This window comes from Dama dama, chromosome 32 (assembly GCF_033118175.1).
Source record: "Dama dama isolate Ldn47 chromosome 32, ASM3311817v1, whole genome shotgun sequence".
NCBI lineage: Eukaryota > Metazoa > Chordata > Mammalia > Artiodactyla > Cervidae > Dama > Dama dama.
In genome coordinates, this window is record NC_083712.1 from 20993616 (window position 1) to 21011205 (window position 17590).

The 17590-nt window shown below is 45.9% G+C and overlaps 1 protein-coding gene across 4 annotated transcripts in view; it reads left to right on the forward strand.

Annotated features, from left to right (window-relative positions):
* STOX2 (storkhead box 2) overlaps window positions 1-17590 on the forward strand; it is a 148857-nt gene that overhangs the window by 122897 nt on the left and 8370 nt on the right. For 3 of the 4 annotated variants that reach the window (XM_061134484.1, XM_061134482.1, XM_061134483.1), the window contains exons 2-3: window positions 6249-6401; window positions 12092-14357. In XM_061134484.1, coding sequence (XP_060990467.1) covers window positions 6269-6401; window positions 12092-14357 — 2399 coding nt within the window. In that variant the 5' untranslated portion in view covers window positions 6249-6268. Of the gene's footprint in view, window positions 1-6248; window positions 6402-12091; window positions 14358-14519; window positions 14569-17590 lie in introns of all 4 variants that reach the window. The other variant, XM_061134486.1, reaches the window with a different exon arrangement.

Genomic DNA, 17590 nt, shown 5'->3' on the forward strand with positions numbered 1-17590 from the left:
TCTTGAAAGGATAAATTATGTGAGACAGGATTTTTTGAAATAATTCCAGCTAAAGTAACTGGCCTGAAGTTGGAAGGGAGAATAGATAAGAGTTAAATAGTAAGAATGCATGTGCATTTTCCCTTATATTTCTGAGGTATAAGTCACCAGTTGAAGAAGAAAGAGGAAGTTGGCATATGGGTGATTTCTGCCTGTTGTCCCAGACCCTCCTTGTCAATTTCTCAGTGACGGTAATGCAACCCACAGTTGCACCAGAGTTGACATGTCATGGGTAGATAATTCCTCTGGATAAATATCAGAGTTCCCATCAGCATCAGGGGTAAAGTCTCAGCCTTCTGATCACCCAGGATCTGGCTTCTGCGTTTCTCTCCATCTCAACCCCCAGCCTGCTCCAGCCGGGCCAGAGGACACCCCCAGCTCCCCAGCTCAGCCTTGTGCATGCTCATTCCCGCCTCTGGTCCCTTGGCTTCATCCTTCCCTCCTCCCATCACCACGGACGCATTTATCTCCGCCCTCATGCTTCTCAGCTGACCTTACATGAAAGCAGTGACCACATATTCATGGAGATATTTGAAATTGAATGTGAAATGCTTTTAAAATCGAAGACGTGTACTTAGAATTGTAATGTTGCCACGCCTTCTCACATTTTAAATTCATTTCACACAAGTTTGCTCAACGCTCACTCAGTCCAAGGCACTGTGCTTGGCTTGATCTGAACGATCCTGGATTTGACAAATGTCCCCTGAGGACTGTACTTAAATGGATGTTTGTAAGAAAATAAAGCTGAAATAAAACCTATTTATCCCCAGTTTCTAGAACAATAGTAGGACAGCATTATAGCAGTTTAGAAAGAATTGACTAGCCCACAAAGTAGCTATGAGCTTTTACAGGAGTTGTCTTTATGAATATGTTCAGAACTAATTCTGGCAGTAGAAAAATCCATCCTATAAATTAGACAAGTAACAATTCATCATTTATGCAAAATGTGGTTGTTTCTGTAGATTATGGTGACCAGTAACATTATAGCAGTAATTATATTTCCTTGTTTTCTTCTTTGACCATAAATGTGGTCCAACTATTGGAAGAATTTTCTAGTAGCATGTTTAAGAATGACTAGTTGGCTTCTTAAGTAGGTTTGACCTAAGAGCCAAAGGAAATCATGGTAACCTTGAATAATGTGTTATGTTGTGTTGATCGATACCTATAATTCCTTCTATTCCTTAAATGCATGTCTTAATCCTCACATAATATATAGTTATTTTTCTGTGGTAACTGCTGTGTTTTGGGGGAGAAATTGACAGGGAGAATCTAAGAAATTGCATGGTCAAGTACATTTGGGCTCTCACTAAGTTTTGTGTTTGTTTTGCAAATTATTCAGCAAAATATATGACTAAAATCATAACCCTTTAAGTACCCTGAGCATTTCCTCAGATTTTGTTGTAAATGGAAATTCATTCATTCATCAGACATGTCCTGGGTGTCTGGTGTGGGCTCTGCTTTATTCTAGGCACCGTGAGCATAGTGGGAGTGAGGGATTCACCTTGCCTTCTGCCACGGAGCTTGTGTTCTAGTGGGTGAGACAGACAGTAAACCAGTACACATGCACACATGCACACATTCAGAGGGTGAAGACAGGGACTTGGTAAGACCCTCGTACCAATTCCTGTGTGTGTGTGTGTGTTGCCGGGGGGCGGGGGGGGGGGGCTTCCACTCTACCAGCAAGTCTGCAACACCAGCTGAGTATCCTACAGTTCACCACAATTCCAACACCATCTGTCTGAAATAATCAGATCCCATGGGTTCAGGCCTTGGTCCACAGACTGCCCTCACCCCAGCTCACCCCAACCCCGACTTCAGATGCCAGTGGCAAGTCCAGATTGTGGCCTGTGCTTCTGAAAGACCAGGCAGTAGATTGGAGGCGTGCACGACCCCCTCCTTGGGTCCAGTTACTTTGCTGGAGCAGCCTACAGGGAGAAACCTTTCAGTTACTAGAGTAAGCAATAGTTTAAAATAAGAAGATTGTAAAAGAATGCACTTCAGAAAGAGCCAGATGGGAGAGACGCACAGTGCAGGGTGTAAAGACAGGACACGGAGCTCTGTGCCTCCCCGGGTTTACCCCTCCCCTCCAGTTGCCACGTGTTTAGCAATCTCAGAAGCTCTCTGAACCCCATCCTTTGGGTTTTCACGGAGGCTTGGTAACATAAGCATGCTTGATTAAGTCATTGGCCACTGGGGATTGATTCAACCTTTAGCGCCTGTCTCCTCCATGGAGGTTGGGGGCGGGGCTGAAAGTTCCAGCCCTCTAAGCACGTGGTTGGGCTTCCAGGTGGTGCTAGTGGTAAAGAACCCGCCTGCCAATGCAAGAGACATAAAGAGACGCGGGTTCGATCCCTGGGTTGGGAAGAGCCCCTGGAGAAGAGAATGGCAAACCCACTCCAGTATTCTTGCCTGGAGAATCCCATGGACCGAGGAGACTGGTGGGCTATACTCCATAGGGTTGCAAAGAATCTTGGACACGACTGAAGCGACTTAGCACGCACATACAACCACGTGGTTGGTTCTCCAACAAAGATACCTTGGTCTCTCTCATCACTTAGGAAATTCCACGGGTTTTAGGAGCTCTGTGCCAGACTTAGGGACAAAGACCAAACATGTATTTCTTAATATAAACCGCAGTATCTGGTAACATGAGAGGGAGTATGCTGTGGTTTTAGGATAGCATTAGATCTGGTGCCCTGGGCAGGGCTCCCCAAGGAGGCCCTGTTTAAAAGGAGACCCAAAGAAGGAGAAGCATCCCGTCTGGAGAGAAGTGCCAGGAGCCCCCAGATGGGGGCTCAACAAAGACAGAGGCTGTGAGTAGGGGGAAGGTTGGTGAGTTCAAAGAACAACAGATGGGGTGAGCCCGTTGCAGGGCAGAGGTAGGGAGGGGCTGGGGGATGCTTGCGGAGGTGGGTGCACAGTCTCGGGCCAGTGTAGACCTAGCAGGAGTCCCCACCTCTTAGGCACAGCAGGCAGGCAGTGGAGAATTTCAGGCAGGGAAGCGGTGTGTTTTAGGTTTTTCTAAGAAGACCTGGCTGCTCTGCAGAGAAGGGAGTGTGTGGTAGGAGGGAGGGCTAGGAAGCATCAAGCTATTGTGATGGACCAGGTGAGGGGGCAGAGAGGCCTGGGGTAGGGGTCGCACTGGAGATGGATGGGAGAGACGAGAAACTCGTGGGCACAGTGGATATAGGATGGCTGATGGGGCTGGGGGTGGGACCGGAGTGGGGCATGCTTTATCTTAGTGCAGTATAAAAACAAAGATGATGTGGAAGAGTCATTCAGGGCATCCACATTTCATTTGGTTCTCTATCCTGAGTTTAAAGTCATTCCACATATTCAGCCTTATCGTGAAACTGAGCTTTTTCAATATAAATGCGTTTCAGAGACACTTAAGGCTCCCTTGCCTCTTACAGTTTGGCTGCAAAGAAATTAACTGAGAAGACTGCTAAACATTTGACCTTTGCTAGTTAAACTAAGTAATTTCTGCTAAAAGCATAAGGACTAGCATGACCTAAACTAGTTGGTTTTGCTAGTGGTTACTCCTTTTTTTACAGAAAGCTCAAGTTCCCTTTTACCTATGCAAAATCAGAAAATAGACCTGCATTTAAAAGAAAATATGTAGTATTTTTGGATCTTCAGTCTTCTGTGAAGTCCTTAATTATGATAGGCAAATTCTGGGAGGGGTTAACCTCCCAAGCGATACACCGATACACTTGGAAGGCACTTTGATCTCCCCACAATTTGTCAGCTGACCCCATTGTCATATTCATCTGACTTATCAAATCACCCCATGTGGCCAGCCTAGCAAATCATCAAGAAACCTGCCTCACTGCCCTCATCCTCCTCTGTGGAAGGTGGAAGGAGAGAGAGAAGAATGCACAGGAGAGATCATTAGAGTATCTACGACTGAGCTATGGGGCCAGGGGTTTGAACATCAGTCACTCCAAACGCCGCCCCCCCCCCCCCCCCCGCCCACTCCACTGCATCTCACCACCACCCGTCATTCATCCCTCACACAGAAGCCTTCAGAATAAGGTTGTGTTTGAATGAAGGATACAACAGTCTTTTGAAGACTTAAACACAGTCTTCTAGGCAGTGGCAAGCTTGCCCACGGAGATGGTCCCGGCCCACACGATTCTGTCATTTTTTGAGTCATTGATATGAACTCAGCTTCACTAGCCAGTGAGTGAAACGTACATCCTGAGTAACAGCCCGAAATTCCATCTTCCAGCTTCTGCCCACCGCTACCCGGCCAGATATTAGCAAGAATCTCTCCAAGGTCTGTCTGTCCATCTGCGAGCCTTACATGCCACAGGCCCTGGCAGTTCGTGGGTTCACTTCCTGGTTTCTGCTGGTTTTTATCTCCACTGGCCACCTGCGGTTCTGGACCTGGGCACTCCCCCTCTGGTTGTAGGGGAAATGTCTCCCTCTTCTCAGACTGGTCTCTCAAAGAGTGGAGCCACAGCAGAGCTGATTGGAGCCCCTAGGGATGCTGGGGAGAGGGGGACACTGGGCCAAGCTGGGCTAGGGGACGAGGTGGGGGCGGGGGTCAGGCTTCAGCCTTTGACCCTGGGGTCCCACCGCTCCATCTGGTGCACCTGTTAGACTTACCCTCTCACCTGCTGGTTTTCATCCCCAGGCGCTGTTGCCTGGTTTCATCCATCAAACCATCCGGTCCATCAAAGCAGGGTTCACATTCTTTCCCAAAGGCCCTCGAGACTCCTCCCCCCCCAGTCAAGCTAGAGGTCATGTCTGGACACAGGGCCTCTGGGGTTCACCCCAGAGGCCCCAGACACCGCCGGGCAGTGGAGGGGGGTTGCTCCTTGGCACAGGGTGGCCTAAGTCCAGTTTTGGCGCGTCAGGGTGATTCATAACAAGGGTGAAATCCTACTTGGAAGCAGAGGAGAGATTATGTAAATCCATGTGAGAAAGGAGCTTCGGAGCTCACAGATACACTGCTGAGAGCCTCTCCCCCTCTCTGAACGGCCTTTCTCAAGCGAGACCTTAGAGAACCCCAGGTAGGAACAGGTGGCCCCCAGATGTCAGGAGGGATTTCCCTGCCCCCACCTCTCCCTCTGTGGGGGGCTCCCCTGCCTGCCCCCAGAAGCCTCTCTGGGGAACGCTGGGGATCCTTTCTCGGAGCACGACTTGAAAATCACACTGTGATGAAAGATTGCAGCAAGGGAGGCAGTTACATGCCCCGAATGTTCCCACCTCCCCGAGAGCCACGTGGGGCCCCTCGCTGCTGGCTCTGCACCCTGCCCCGCCTGCTCTTCCAGATCCAAATGTGTGCGGGAGGCCACAGGCCCTGCTGGATGATAGGCCCATCCTCCACATGGCCACCGGCGTGTCTTCCTGAAATTCACATCTGACTCTCTCACTCTTTGAATTCCCTCATAGGACGAAGCCCTTGGGCACTCAGTTCTTTGCTCATGGTTGCCCCTCCATACCTGTCCCCCTTCTCTGCGGCTCCCCAGAAAATAGCCCTGCACCTCGCAGGCTGCTGGCACCCTCCCACTTCAGCCCCAGGTTCAGGCTGCACGACCTCGGAAAAACCTTCTCACTTCCTGCTTCTCAGTCCCATCCTCACCTCCAGGGGTGTACGTCACCCTCCCCCTCTGCCCCAGATTATTGTTCAGCCTTCTGCATAGGGAACTTTCTGTCTGTCTGTCTCCTCCACTTAAATAGAAACTCCTTGTGGGCAGAGATGTTGGTGGGAGGGGGCTTATTCACTCTCCCAGGTGCATCTCAAGCCCCCAGAAGATGCTAATGTGCAGAGGGCACCCAGAGTTTGAATGAATGAATCTTCAAGGTACCACAAGTGCCCTTATTGAGATGTGAATGAGAGTTATTAAACAAATCAGCTCCAAGTTAAAAAAAAAAACAAAACAGACCATTGGAAAAAAGCTTCCCAGTTGCACGCCTTTCAGTAGTAAGTCTATTCCAACGAGAGCTCAGGTTTTAAAGGCAAGTTTTCTTTGTGGAGGCAGCTGAAGCTTCCTCTGTTCTGTGCAAGTCTTTCCACCTGAGTGCCCGTGGCTGTGGCAGTAACGCATTTCAGGGTTGAGGGTTGATTGTATTCTCGGCACGGAATAGGTGAGAGTCACGGGAGGGGGGTGTGTGTGGGTGTGGGTGTGAAGGTGTATGTGTGTATGTGTGTGACAAGTGGCTGGGTCTTAACTGCTTACTTGGAAATTGTCTTTCTACAGGTGATGTATCACCAATCAGTATGTCTCCCATCAGTCAATCTCAGTTTATCCCACTTGGGGAAATCCTTTGCTTGGCCATTTCCGCAATGAACTCGGCCAGAAAACCTGTCACCCAAGAAGCACTGATGGAGCACCTGACCACCTGTTTCCCAGGTAACGGGAAAAGGGTGATGTACTTTCCAAATGGATGTGCACTCTGGCCGCCCTGGGGTTTATATGGACACTTCATCCCATGATTAAATTCAGTAGGAAAAAAAAAAAAAAAGTCTTTGCCAAAACCGACCAGTAACTTTTCTTAGTTCTTAGCTCTGCAATTAAAAATCAAGGCATCAGTGTTACTTTAAAAGTAATTTGCCACCTTCGACTGTAATAATTTTTCGTTGGCACCGAGGGCAAGAAACGAAATCAGAATCTGCAAAGAATTCTGTGAAAACTACCATAGTTCCATTTAACCTTTACAGCTCAACCTTCCTAAAGTACAGGAGCATCTTGATTCATGCCTGCTTTCCTTCTTTTCTTCCTTTCTTGTCTCCCTTCTTTTTTCTTTTCTTCCTTTGATTTTTCTGCTTTTCTTTTGGTGTCATTTAAGCTACTTCAGAATGAACAACTTAGAAAGCTTAATACTCTTCAAATTCTATTTGAAAAATGCGTTTCAATGACCGTTCTACAACTTTGGAGGGATTTAACTATCATATTTATATTTTTGTTTTTTTAAAGCTAAGACTATTTACTTTTTCATAGTTTACTATTTGAGAATATAAAGTTTTGAAGTCTAACTGAATATTATTATAATATTCAAACTTTTATTTTTAATGCATATAAGTAGAAAAAGTAGTCTAGATTTTGACCTCTATTCCTGTTTTGGACATTCACATTCTAAATAGTTTTTAGTAAGAAGTCTTCTAGTGAAAATATCTATAGGCTGATATTTAAGCCGTTTTATCATGCTTCTGTATTGCTTGAATTTTTGAAAACAACTTTTATATACCAGTTCACATTACAGAAATATGGATAGTTTTAAAAAGATCTGAAAAGAATAATTATTGCTTTTCATCTTTCTAAATAGGTCTGCATACTATTATATGTAGGATGAGTAAACAATAAAGTCATACTATATAGCACCAGAAACTATTCAGTCTCCTATGATAAACCATAATGGGAGTGAATATAAAAGAGAATATAAAAAACTTTATATATATATATATTTTTTTTTAACTAAATCACTTTGCCGTAGAGCAGGAATTAATGCAACATTGTAAATCAGCCAGACTTTAATTAAGAATAAGTAAATAGGTCTTCATCCCTCCAGAATGATCAGTTAAATTGGACCAGTACATGTTAAGTTGTTATACGTGAATCTTCCTGGGAGGAAAGTGACCTTCAGGGGAATAAAATTAGACCTATTAAGACTGCTTATGGACTTGAAGTTGACTTTGGAGTTTGCTGGAGACTGTTGACATTATCTATACTGTATTCTCTCTCCAATTCATCCCCTTAAATCGCTTCCTACTGAATTCTCCCTCAGTCAGTGCCCTTCACGAACACAAAGAAATCATCCCAAGAAACCCATTAAGTTTTCAGTCTAAAATTCTTACCGTACAGAACATGAGCATGCATGCTCTGTTCCAACAGTTGTCAGATTTGCAAGATGAAAGCAATATATATCTAAATAACCTCCCATTGGCATGCGGTATATTTAAGTAGCTATTTTTGCTTTGGGAGATGGAAAGATATGGACAAGGAGAAAGGTCAGATTCCAGCCCTATTTTAATATAGAGCTTACCTTTGCTCTTTACACCAACAGAATCTGAACTCATGATGAACTTTGGGACTGGAATCTGGACGTGATGGAATGTGCAAACCTTGACAGTCTCCATCACAGCCATCCCTTTACAAGTGAGCCCTACAGATTTCTAGTGGAACCCTGAACTTCATAGATAATTGAAAATATCTGTCATTATACTGGGCCTTAATAGTAACATAAAAATCATAGATACCAGTGACTCTCAGCTAAAGCTTTGAAAACTCCCAGTTAAAGGTATAGAAAACGGATTGGGAATGTTTCTACTTGATTTTTTCCAATTAAACATCATTTGATTGATGTACTTGAAAATCCACATCAAAACTTTAGCTGTAAATTATCTCTGGAAACTCTTCTTATTCCTTCATTTGTGAACAATCAGAAAGCGTGTTCTTCCTGGTGAGTAGACATGATTACATTGTAGTCATGATTCTGTGTAGTTTCCTGAGTTTTCTAAGATCAGCACTTGGAAGGCCTCCAATCAGCAGATTCTATAATACAATGAAATTTTTGTCTTATAGCTATAATAGCTATAGCTATTTTTGTTATAATAGCTGTTTTTATGAATGACCCTTCAGCTTTCCTTTATTGTAATAGCGTAATAAACTTGTCAATCATGAATTCTTCTAAATGAGGCTTACCGTTTTTTGAAAAACTTCTGTTAACAATGTTGGTCAAAAGTACGCTACCATGTAGGACAGAGTCAGTTTCAAATATGAGTTTGTCGTCTGGGTGCTGTGGTTCACAGCTCTAGTGGTCGTCATTTGTGAGACTCTAATGTGAATAATGTCTTATCCTGAAAGTTGTATTCTATGTGGCTAATGCCCCCTGAAGTTGTTCAGCAGAACTAGAATAGTTCGTAGGGCTACTCACAGGGCATATAAGCCAAGTTGTTCCGCTTCTGTGCAAGCATTTTCTGTTGTGTGTTGGCTCTCACAAATTGCAAATATATGGCTTGGGTTACAACCCAATTCAGTTGCAACTCATTCTTGTTTTAAACAGAAACTATCATACAGTGTTTTAAAAATTTTTTGATATTATATCAGCCTTAATAACCAACATACATTTGCATAAAAATCAGCATACATTTCTCAAGAGGAGAGCCTTAAACAAAAAGGAAACCATGTTGCTCAAAAATTAAATGATTATGTTAAACAAAACATCATTCAGAAGTAGTGTTAACCTTTTCTGCCTTGGTCATGAAGGGTGCCTTCTGAAGCATGCGTGTGTACTAAGTTGCTTCAGTCATCTCCAACTCTTTGCCACCCCATGAACTGTAGCCCGCCAGGCTCCTCTGTCCGTGAGATTCTCCAGGCAAGAATACTGGAATGGGTAGCCATTCCCTTCTCCAGGGGGCCTTCCTGACCCAGAGATGGAACTTGGAACTGTTATGTCTCTGAGTATGTAGGTTCCATCGTACATGGACTCTCTCCCCTTGAGAACTGCAGGCCATTTCTAGTGTTTTTGTATTTTTACTTTCATAGTTTTGGAAGGACTGGGGGAGTCTAAACTTCTCAGCTTACCCAGTTATTCTTGGCAGTTACACAGTGTTCTTTGGTGGTAATCGGAGTTTCCGTGGGTCCTGACCCAAAGTTGAGACTACTGATAGCTAATATTTGTGAGCACTCCCTATGTCAGGCACTATTCTACATACATTAAACTCATTTAAACTCGCAGCATCCCTCTGAAGATAGGTACTGTTGCTGTCCTGCTTGCCTGGTGGCTCAGACAGCAAAGAATCTGCCTGCAGTGCAGGAGACCTGGGTTCTATTCCTGGGTCAGGAAGATCCCTGGAGAAGGGAAAGGCTACCCACTCCAGTATTCTTGCCTGGAGAATCCCATGGACAGAGGAGCCTGGTGGGCTGTCGTGCATGGGGTTGCAAAGAGTTGGACGTGACTGAGCAACTAGGCACGCACAGACTATTGTTGTCCACATTTTGATGACAGTAAGTCAAGGCTCAGAGTGGTTAAGCAGGCTGCCTCAGCTGTAGCAGTTCTCTAGAGCAGTCTTAACAAAGTACAGACATCTATTGTCTTACAATTCTGGATGCTGCAATTCCAAGATCAACATATCGGCAGGGGTGGTTGGTGTCTTCCGAGGGCTGTGAGAGAAGAATCTGTCCCAGCCTCAAACTGGGACTAGTAGTTATCTGCCTTCTACCAGTTCCTCTTATTGTGATATCTCTGTGTCCACATTTCCCCTTTGTAGAAGGACACCAGACATAGTGCGTTGGGGCTCACTCTAACGACCTCATTTTAACTTGGTTATCTCTATAAAGACCCCATGTCCAGATAAGGTAACATTCTAGGATACTGGGGATTAGGACTTAGGGATTAGGACTTACATATGAATATGGCGGGCAGGAGGACTCACACTTAATTCAGCCAGTAACATCAGCTACCAGTGGCGAAGCTGGAGTTTGGATCCTTGCAGTCTGACCCAAGAGCGCGAGCTTTCAGTCTCCCCTGAAATTGCCATTTTTGTGGGTCAGACACAGTTGAATATTGCTAGGATGATTCCACCTGACCTATTTCCAGATGATATCATTCAGGTCAGTCTTAGAAATATGATCACCCTTGATTTGTCTGGCACTGAGGAAGGGAGAACATTAAAGAAATTAAGTAAACATGCTACAGACTGGAGAATTTATACTCTCTTAAGAACGTATATTCTTAATTGTCTCTTAAGGTAGTCAGCACTTAAATGTGCACACAAAACTCTGAAAACAGTCACTGTTCAAAAGAGTATCTGTGATTTTCTTCTGGAAAATCTATTCTAACGAATACAGCAGTTTGAGACTCAGTGGTCAGATGGATGTAAGAGCCTCTAAGCTTTCACTGGTGTGTTTATGAGAGCTCTCTGGCTATGAATTTGAAAAATTCATTTTGTTGCCACCTTCCTTTTGCTGTCTTATGACAAGAAGGAGGAAGGTCTCACCTAAATATCACCAGTGCTGTAATCACATTCAAATTTGAAGATGATGATTTCACAATTGGAGAGTACATCCTAAACAATGGTCAAGTCTAGTTGCCCTTTTATATAATTTATAAAATTAAGTTTATTAAATAAGCTTAATCTTGGAATGAGAGTATGGAGCAGCTTCAAGTGTATGTGGTAGCCTCTACATATTTTAGATTTCTTTTTAATACCAAGATGGCACTCTTAACCCTGATTTCCTGGTTGCTTTTATTCAAAGTGTTTTCTATAAACTTATACTGAAAATGTTTTTTTCTTCATTTAAGGATATTCTGTCTTTGGGACATCCCTGGCAGTCCAGTAGTTAGGACTCTGCACGTCCACTGCAGGGGGGTCTTGGGTTCGATCCCCAGTAGGCGAACTAAAATCCCTCATGCCATGCAGAGCAGCCAAAAAAAAAATTCTGTCTTGAACAATTCAGTTCAGTAAAGGTTTATAACAACAGTAGCCACCTAACTCCATCTAGCATCCGTTTCTCTCTTCCCAGCTTTTGTCTTTTCCTGTTCTGTTGGTAGTACAATTCCCTAAGAATTATCAGAGAAAACCAGGATTCATGTTAAACTTGATGAACACCTTTGAATCCTATTTAGTTGCTGTATGATGATACTTAGAAGCTGGGCAAAATTAACAGGATTCTGTCTTAGTCCATGTGGACTGCTATAACAAAATACCATGGACTGGGCAGCTGAAACAACAGACATTTATGTCTCACAATTCTGGGACTGGAAAATCCAAGATAAAAGGCACCTGCAGATTTGGTGTCTGGTGAGAGCCTCCATCCTGATTTGCAGACAGCCATACCCTCACATCACGGGGAGAGAGCTCTGGTTTCTTCCTGTCCTTATAAAGGCACATCATGGAGGCTGCAAGTTCATGACCTCATCTGAACCTAATCACCTCCCCCAAACTCCCACCTCTTAGTAGCATCCCCCTGGGGATTAGGGCTTGAACATGGGGATCGGTTTGGGGGTGGGGCACCATTCAGTCCATAAGCAGACTCAAAACACTCCAGAATCAACTGCACCCTGCTCCTTCCATTCTCATGAGTGTGTGCTTTGGTTTCAGGTGTTCCCACCCCAAGCCAGGAAATTCTCCGGCACACGCTGAACACGCTGGTCCGGGAGAGGAAGATCTACCCGACTCCTGATGGCTACTTCATCGTCACCCCACAGACTTATTTCATAACTCCTTCCCTCATAAGAACTAACAGTAAATGGTACCATCTGGATGAGAGGATACCTGACCGGTCTCAGTGTACCTCTCCCCAGCCGGGGACCCTCACGCCCTCTGCCTCAGGCTGCGTCAGGGAAAGAACGTTGCCCAGGAACCACTGCGACTCCTGCCACTGTTGCAGGGAAGACATGCATGGCATGCACGCGGCCACCCTGCAGAGGAAGCCCGCCAAGGACTGCAAAGACCCTTACTGCCCTCCTTCCTTCTGCCAGGTGCCAGCCACTGAAAAGAGCAAAAGTACTGTCAACTTCTCCTACAAAACGGAAACCCTGTCCAAACCGAAGGACGGCGAAAAGCAGTCCAAGAAATTCGGGCTCAAGTTATTCCGGCTCAGCTTTAAGAAGGACAAGACCAAGCAGCTAGCCAACTTCTCCGCCCAGTTTCCTCCCGAAGAGTGGCCCCTGCGAGACGAGGACACGCCGACCACCATCCCTCGGGAGGTGGAGATGGAGATCATCAGGCGTATTAACCCGGACTTGACCGTGGAAAACGTCATGCGGCACACTGCGCTGATGAAGAAACTTGAAGAAGAGAAGGCGCACCGGAGTAAAGCCGGGTCCTCCGCCCATCACAGCGGAAGAAGTAAAAAGAGCCGGACTCACCGCAAGTCCCACGGAAAGTCTCGGTCGCACAGCAAGACGCGAGTGTCCAAGGGAGACCCATCCGATGGTTCCCATCTGGATATCCCGGGTGACAGGGAGTATGATTTTTGCGACCCTCTTACCAGGGCCCCCCGGGAGGGCTGCTTCATCATTGAACACAAAGGGGATAACTTCATCATGCATAGCAACCCGAACGTGATCGAGTCTCATTTCCCCATGACCCCGGAATGGGACGTGTCTGGAGAACTGGCCAAAAGGAGGACTGAGATGCCTTTTCCTGAACCTTCCAGGGGAAGCTCCCACTCGAAAGTGCACCGAAGCCACAGCCATACCCAGGACCGAAGGTCCAGGAACGAGAGATCCAACAAGGCCAAGGAGAGGTCCAGATCGATGGATAACTCCAAAGGCCCTCTGGGTGCTTCTTCTCTGGGGACGCCTGAAGACCTGGCCGAAGGCTGTAGCCAAGATGACCAGACCCCCAGCCAATCCTACATTGACGACAGTACTTTAAGGCCTGCACAGACTGTCGGTCATCAAAGGGCTCACGTTTCCTCCGCAAGCTATAAAGAGGTGTGTATTCCAGAAATAGTCAGTGGCAGCAAGGAACCGCCCAGCGCTTGTAGCCTCTTGGAGCCAGGCAAAGCGCCCGAGAGTTTGCCATCCTTCGGTGAACTCAACTCTTGTCCAACAAAGACGGCTGCAGATGACTATTTCCAGTGCAACACCTCCAGCGAGACAGTGCTCACGGCGCCGTCACCTCTGGGAAAGAACAAAGAGGACCATGACACTCTGACCCTGGCGGAAGGAGTGAAAAAGCTGCCGCTGTCGGACAGGCAGGCCCCTCATTCCTCCAGGGAGCCTGCAGGGCACAAGGAGGAGTCGCCAAAGGGGCCGGGCGGGGGCCCAGTCACTCCAGGCGCCGTAGTCGAAGGCCTTGCCAACGGACGCCTCATCCAGCATCACGGCGCCGAGCCCAGCACCCTGGACAAGAGGAAAGAGATATTCAGCAAAGACACACTGTTCAAACCTCTTCACAGCACCTTGTCTGTAAACAGCTATCACAAATCAACCCTGTCCCTCCTCAAATCACACCCGAAGACCCCTGCCGACACACTGCCAGGCCGATGCGAGAAACCAGAGCCGTCCCTGGGGACCTCGGCCGCCCCCACCCTGCCGGCTTCCCAGCGTCAGCCGGAGTCCGTGGGGAACCAGGAGGCCTCTTTCGACTATTACAACGTGTCTGATGACGATGAGTCTGAGGAAGGGGCCAACAAGAACGCGGAGGAGGAGAAAAACAGAGACGATGTAGGGACCATGCAGTGGCTCCTGGAGAGGGAGAAGGAAAGAGACTTGCAGAGGAAATTTGAGAAGAACCTCACCCTGCTCGCCCCAAAGGAAGCCGACAGTAGCAGCAACCAGAGGGCCACCCACTCGGCACGTCTAGACAGCATGGACAGCAGCAGCATCACGGTGGATAGTGGATTCAACTCCCCACGGTAGGGAGAGGCGTCTGTGTGCACACGCATACATCCACCGGGGCCTGGGGCTTTATGCAGATTAACTCAAAGAGTTTCTAATTTCAGTCTCAGTTCTGTGAAAGAGGGTGAAGAGTTGTGTGAGTTGTATTGTTAACAGCCTGTTTCTGACTTCTTTTTCAGGAATTGAAACAAATGTTTCTGCAGCTGTAGAGATCACCAATCTGGACTGGTGGGTTGGCTCCTTCCCGTCCAATCTAAGACCAACATTTTCCAAGTATTTCGATGTTGATATTGCCACCACGCTGATAAAGGAAGGGTTGTTGGGTTTTTTTTGTTTTTTTTTTTTCTTTAAGTCCTTCAAAAAATAGTCGCTTTTTGAGTAAAATGAGTAGTCAGTGTGAGGGTGGGAGGTAGGAGTTGGGAATAACTTGATTGACTCAGAGATAGGGAATCCATCTAGTGAGAATATAATAGCTCATCTCACAACCTCTGCAGTGGATCTAGAAGCTTGTTATCATCTCAACCCTGACTTTCTGTGCAGCCTGCGCCTCTTGCTCTCATACACCTTCCTCTCACCACTCAAAAGTCTGCAGGCACGTGGAACTGGTCCTGTCCCAGGAAGACTGGGGGCCTGTGCTCCGTTAGATCGAAGTGCATGCCGACACTTTCTTTTCTCCTCCTGCAGAATGGGCACTGTGTCGGCACGCCGATTGAGCTGCCTTCCTTTTGGGAGGTGCTGGTAATTCAGCAGAGGGCTAACAGCTGAGTATGTAGTGCCCAGTGGCCACAGCCGGGGCACTGAAGTGGTTCAGGGGGTTAGGAAGCAAAAGGGAGTCTATGCCACTTTCCTTTTTTTCTCCTTAATTCTTCCTTCTCTTCCACGAGCGACTTGGGACCTGACTCTCCTTCTGAATTCTACTCCAGATTGGTGACTCTGAGATGCAGAAATACTGTTGAGAGATTGACATCTCCCATTAGTTGTGATTCCCAACTTTTTATAGTATTTTGTATTCGAACGAGTCCAAGATACGAATATGTATTTCTTTTATTTATTTTAATTATTAAGAATTAAAATTAGTTGCATTGTAATCCTTTGACTCTGTCTCTGGATAATTTGGAGACAGAGCATCCCAAAACCAGAACTGGGAATCATTCACCTGTATTGTCCCGTATCAGACCTTGGTTATTTCTTAAAGGGCTAGTTCTTTATTACCATTATTATTATTGTCAAGTAACATTTCTTTTCCAAGTTAACACATGTGGAAGTCTGATATCTAAACAAACCACAGAGATGGCACCCTGGTTAACGTGGAAGCCAGGAGCTCCATGTCTGCTCTGCCTATCTTCGGGGACCTTAAAACCTGAGGGGGCCATGACACTCAGTCTGCAGACTACTGGCCTGTTAAATGACTTTGCTAAGAAATAATTTTTGCTAAATGTTTTGTTATCCCAAATGAAATCTTAATTTATATACCAATTGTTTTATATATTCTTTTCTCTCTGCTCCCCTCTTCTACTTTCATTTTTCCTCTTGATTTCCTAGTAGGGGATAGCTGATAAGCATAACTAAAAGTCTGCCATTGGTGGTAGACGTTCACTACCATTGCTTATGGAAGGTGTGGGTTATTGGCCTGGACCTCCTGCTCTGCTGTTTCTTATTCTATGGGCTCTCCCTGCTCGATGCCTCTCCATACCAGTTTCCAGCTCTTCACGGGGCACTCTTGGCCGCTAGACCTCCACGGAGGGAAAACCACAGTGCTCCAGAGATAGTTGCAAGGGGGACATTGAGAGTTGAGTGGGTTCTGACTCAAAACCTGACCACTGCATAATATTGAGAGTTTTTTTGTATGGGGGCAGGTTAACAGAAATGTTCATGTAATTGTTGAACCAGTCTCTCCACAGAATATATTTTATTATCTCTAAATTAGGAGTACAGATTATGGAATTGATGAATGGGATCATTTCTTGAACAAAGCTTATTTGCATTGCTTTAATAGTGTACTCAGGGTCAAATGTGCTGTCCTGATAGGTTATCCTAAGGAGACAGTCTTCACTCAGGAGCTATCTGCCCTCTGTTACTAGGTAGAATTTTCTTTATGGGAATATGGAGATCACCCATAAATGTCATGCAGTTAGAGAATCTACAGAACAATTCCTGATCACACCCCTTTTGTTTTTCATATCCTTTGGTTAGAACCTGGGTGACAAACTTATTTTTGATATTAACTTTTAAATTATATTTCCCCTCTACTTCGATAAATCTACTCAGTTACCTTTCCGATGCGTGAGGATTGTCTGTGAAGGAGAATATTTGAGTTACAGGGAGTTTTACTCTCCAGCGTGAGGAGTCTTTTAGCCAAATAGCACTGTCATGCTGACAAGGCTCCACCGTTACAGATACGGGAATCTGCAGGGGGCCATTTATTCAGATCTTTCAGTGAACGAGCTCAGTGAGCAACAGAGGTCCAACCTGCACCATCAGCCCACTCCCCCCTGCAAAAAAAAGGCGATCTCCACACTGTCGAGTCTTCAGTGCTGACTCAGAAGTCGTGTTCGGCCACATTTCCAAAATTCTTTAGTCAGGAAGATCCCCTAGAGAAGGGAATGGCAGTCCACTCCAGTATTCTCGCCTGGGAAATCTCACGGACAGGGGATCCTGCCGGGCTGTAGTCCATGGGCTCTCAAAGAGTCGGACAAGACTGAGCGACTAACACTTTTACTTCAAAGTGCGTTGAGAGAAGGAAACTAGGTAGAAATTTAAACTCTGCCATGAAATCGAATATTGCAAATGAAGAATCCTGTCATGCAAAGCCTGCTGTTCCAGAGTTGAGGCTGAAAACCTGTTGATAAACACAATATGAGAATCAGAGGGCTCCAGGCCGCCCAGCACGTGTCTGATGTGTCCTGTGCTGTCCAAGTGCGGGCCCAAGGGGAGGGCGTGCAGGACACGGAACAGCGGGGCCTCTTGGTTCAGTTCTGCTGCCTATAAAATTCTGAGATTTTATTTTTAAGGTTGCACTCCATTAGCTCTCTTTTTAAAAAAATGTGACATTTTAAATGTGAGGACTGTTGTTACTGCTCACCCTCCATCTCCATGAGTTGTTCATCATCATATCCACAGCCTTCCATTTGACTGTCAAACACTGTACACAGTGTCGCAGTAGTAATGAGATATATCCTTTGGAGACACTGGAATGCCCCATTGTGTTTATCACTATTAACATGTTGGCCGTGGTCAAAGGTAGTCCGAG